The sequence below is a fragment of the Sinocyclocheilus rhinocerous genome, unplaced genomic scaffold, assembly GCF_001515625.1.
Source record: "Sinocyclocheilus rhinocerous isolate Xijiao unplaced genomic scaffold, SAMN03320098_v1.1 scaffold585, whole genome shotgun sequence".
Lineage (NCBI taxonomy): Eukaryota > Metazoa > Chordata > Actinopteri > Cypriniformes > Cyprinidae > Sinocyclocheilus > Sinocyclocheilus rhinocerous.
Window position 1 is genome coordinate 445,404 of NW_015630024.1, and position 3,866 is coordinate 449,269.

Sequence of the window (3,866 nt, forward strand, 5' to 3'; positions counted from 1 at the left end):
TGAAATTGAAGTTCTGTTTTTAGCGTTGTTCACATTTAACGTTCCCTCTATTCTACAGTTTGCGCCAAAATATGCTGCCATAGCTACATTTCCGACATAAAATTGCCACCGTTGCCGTCACTGTCGTAAAAGTTATTTTGAAAGAAAAAATAACAAATAGTAAAAAATAGTAACAAATATTCTTAAAGAGTTTTGAACAAAATGCCATGTTAATTATTGCTAGCCTTTACATTAATAATGAGATTTTTTTTTTCTTAAAAAAAAAAAAATGCAATTAGTGCTGGTTTGTAGAAAACTCACGTTGCTAGGGAGTTGCCATGGCATCGCTATGAAGTTGCTAAGGAGTTTTGGGACTTGACAGATTTTTATAGAATTTATTTTTATTTATTTTTTATTTATTTTGTTGTTGTTGTTGCTATTTCTTGCACTAGACTGCTTAATCCATATGACCACTGTATGTTTCTTCTTTCAGACGCTGGCTGGCAGGTGGTAGTGACAGTTGCTCTGTGGGCAAGAAGCTTCTTCTTTGTGCGACGATGGGAGAGAGAGAGGCATGCTTATTTTCACCTGTTGCTCCTGCTGGGACCTGGATTAAACACTGCCTGTCCACACACTTCAGGCCTAAACACTCACTGGAGGAGGGTTCCCAAAGTGACCACTGGTCATCTCAGCCATTTTGCACCAGAAAGAGACTTGTGGTGATCCTTCTGGTCATTTTGGCTTTGGTTGTCATGATGCTGCTCCTGCTGCTGAATTATTATTGCATTATGGTCTGGCACCTGTGTCAACATGAAGAGTCTGTTCTCCCAATGTTTCAAAACACCACACCAGAACTGGACAAGTAGCACTGAGATGTTACACATTTTGTTGTTTTTGTTTTAATATTTGGTGCACCCATCTGGGATGCATTTATATGTTATGCTGTTGTGTTGTTATTGTTTTTTCTTTTTTGTTTGATGAACTGAAATAACACTGAAATTTCCAGTGTGAGATTTTTCAATGTACTATATGTGTGATGTAAGAAGGAAATTATTCACACTGTCAGGTTACTCAGTTTTTGAACTTTTAGTTTTGTATTTATTTAAATGATTTCCTAGGTTTGCCATTACACTGAAAATTATGCCTATTTTAATTGGCAAAGTCACTGTATTTATCCATTTATTTAAATCTGTTAATCTTTATCTAGCGAAGCTTGAAATGTAGTTAAATACTCTTCATAAAACCGGTTTTGTTTAAGCTTTGTGTGCTTGTGAATCTTTAAACAGAAATGTTTTGTGAGAAATGTTGTTAATTCTCCTTTCAAGCCTTTCAAACATACACAGATCAGAATATCACTCAGTACATGCTTTTATTGAACAGACTGTATTGTAAACAATAAATCAAAAACATAACCGTTGCCATATTTTGACGCCTCATACAATTTAAGATCTGGATGTGTGGCCTTAATTTAGTCATTCTGTTTGTCATCAAATAAGCATTATTGCTCATGCATTCAAGTGGACAGTAATCCTCCCCAAAGATGATGTCACACATTTTCCTCCTCCCTTTTCAACACCAAACAGGAAATTCTTACCACATGTAGAGTAGTGCATTGTGGATACAAAGTAGACCTGTAAATGCAAAGTGCCTCTGTTCTTGGCAGGAATGATCCTATTCAGAGCAAACTGTGTCAGCTTTTGAATAGAGGCAGTGGACATTGAAAGAAGAGAAACCTTGTAAATAAAATTGGTCTCCATCACATTAGTCCTGCTGCACATTAATGACTAGATTTAGTCAGCTGCACCAGCGGACACACCTTTAGTCACATTTGAAACAGATGATGTAAGAAGATTTAGAAATGTTTGGAACACTCCCTTATACTACAAAAAAGGTTGTACGGTAATTAATGCTGGACATTGTGTTTCTACTAACAATCTGTTCTACAGCTATTATTATTACAACAACAACTATTCTACATCTACTGTATCTGTATTTCCAAACAGTCTTCATAACAATAAAACATGTACACTTGCAAAATTGATGTTTATTATTATTCTAAAGAAATGGTTCTGCTGTTACTAACTGGGCTTCTTTGTACAAGAGAAGTCTGTTCTCTTGTTAAGGAACTGGGCGGGCGGAGGGGTTGCCCTTGTTCCTTCACCATCAATTGCACCAGGCAAACCCCAACTTTACTGATGGATAAACTGTTTAAGTTTGTTGTCCCAGCTGTGCTCTTTCTGTTTGGAATTGTGTCTATTCTACTCCTGACTGTATCTATACATGAAATGAGAGAGCCACAACAGTACATGGTAAGTATGATTACTTCAGCGGGCGGAGGGTTGCCCTTGTTCCTTCACCATCAATTGCACCAGGCAAACCCCAACTTTACTGATGGATAAACTGTTTGTTAAGTTTGTTGTCCCAGCTGTGCTCTTTCTGTTTGGAATTGTGTCTATTCTACTCCTGACTGTATCTATACATGAAATGAGAGAGCCACAACAGTACATGGTAAGTATGATTACTTCTGTGTCCTGATAAAAATGGCAAATTGTTTCTTTTGTGTTCTCTTTCTCTGTCTCTTGCTCTCTATCTTTCTTTCTTTCTCCTGTAAGCTAAGTTGCATTTTACGCAGTGTATCCTGATTAATAGGAGGAATGATTTTGGCACATGATACAAAGAGGAATTGTGGCAATTTTGTAAACAAGTAAAAGGCCTGAAAACAATGTATGATCACAAAAACATTATGTTTTAAGCACACACTAATATGTTGAGCACAGCTACCTGAACCACAAGTAAAAGTTAGCATCTGAAATTACATTATAACCAGGTACAGCATATTTAGCCTTGGGGAGGTGAGCCTTCACAAGGTAAACATAGAGAATGGTCATTTTGTTCCTGTTGGGAACCCTGGAACAAATGAAGATGCAGACTCAGGATAGTTTGTTATGTCAGATACTTCTGGGAATTGCATCTCCATGAAGTGTGTCTCCTGGCAACAGGTACATGTTAACCCCTGGGAGCCGTGGGTAAACACTGTGTAACAGGTCACAGAAACACACAATATGTACAAAATCTTAGAAGTAATTGTACTTGAAATATGATATAATAATCACATAGATTTGAATATAATTTTTTACGCTTTTTTTTGCCTCTCTCTCTCTCTCTCTCTCTCTCATTGCAGTATGGGGTTGTGCTGGACGCTGGCTCCTCACACACTGCTTTGTACATCTACAGATGGCCGGCGGACAAATTAAATGGCACAGGCGTGGTCACCCAGCACAGCGAGTGTCATGTCAAAGGTCAAATGACTTGCTGAAATATTTAACATTTTCAAGCAGATTAATGGTAGAGATATAGATAAAAGCGTAAATAAAATCAATATGCATGTTCTGGTATAAGATATTTCAATCTAGTTTAATAAATATTGAAATGGATGTAATTATTGTGTCTTGTTTTTCTTTGGTGCAGGAGGAGGAATCTCTAGTTATGCCGGGCAGCAGGGTGCAGCGGCCCACAGCCTTGAGGCGTGCTTGAAGCATGCCATGCGCGACATTCCCCCAGACAGACATCATCGCACCCCTGTGTATCTAGGAGCTACTGCTGGCATGAGACTTCTGAAGTGAGTGTTTTTTTTTCTGCGTCTATGTTGCTACATGTAGTATTGAATCGTTTTATAAGGCCACATATAAAAGAACACATCCTATTTTAAAGGGGTGGTTCATTGCGATTTCACTTTTTTAACGTTAGTTAGTGTGTAATGTTGCTGTTTGAGCTTAAACAATATCCGCAAAGTTACGAAGCTGAAAGTTCAATGCAAACGGAGATATCGTCTTTTAAAATTCTGGCAGTTTAATGCCTACAAAAATGGCTGGTAGGGACTACAACAA

General features: G+C 37.8%; 1 protein-coding gene across 1 annotated transcript; it reads left to right on the forward strand.

Moving 5' to 3' along the window:
- Nucleotides 1–2,374: 2,374 nt before the first annotated feature.
- Nucleotides 2,375–3,602, forward strand: LOC107739716 (ectonucleoside triphosphate diphosphohydrolase 2-like). The gene is made up of 3 exons (XM_016551921.1): nucleotides 2,375–2,487; nucleotides 3,161–3,278; nucleotides 3,448–3,602. Exons 1-3 carry the CDS (start codon nucleotides 2,464–2,466, stop codon nucleotides 3,600–3,602), a joined length of 297 nt encoding a protein of 98 aa, XP_016407407.1. The 5' UTR covers nucleotides 2,375–2,463.
- Nucleotides 3,603–3,866: the final 264 nt, after the last annotated feature.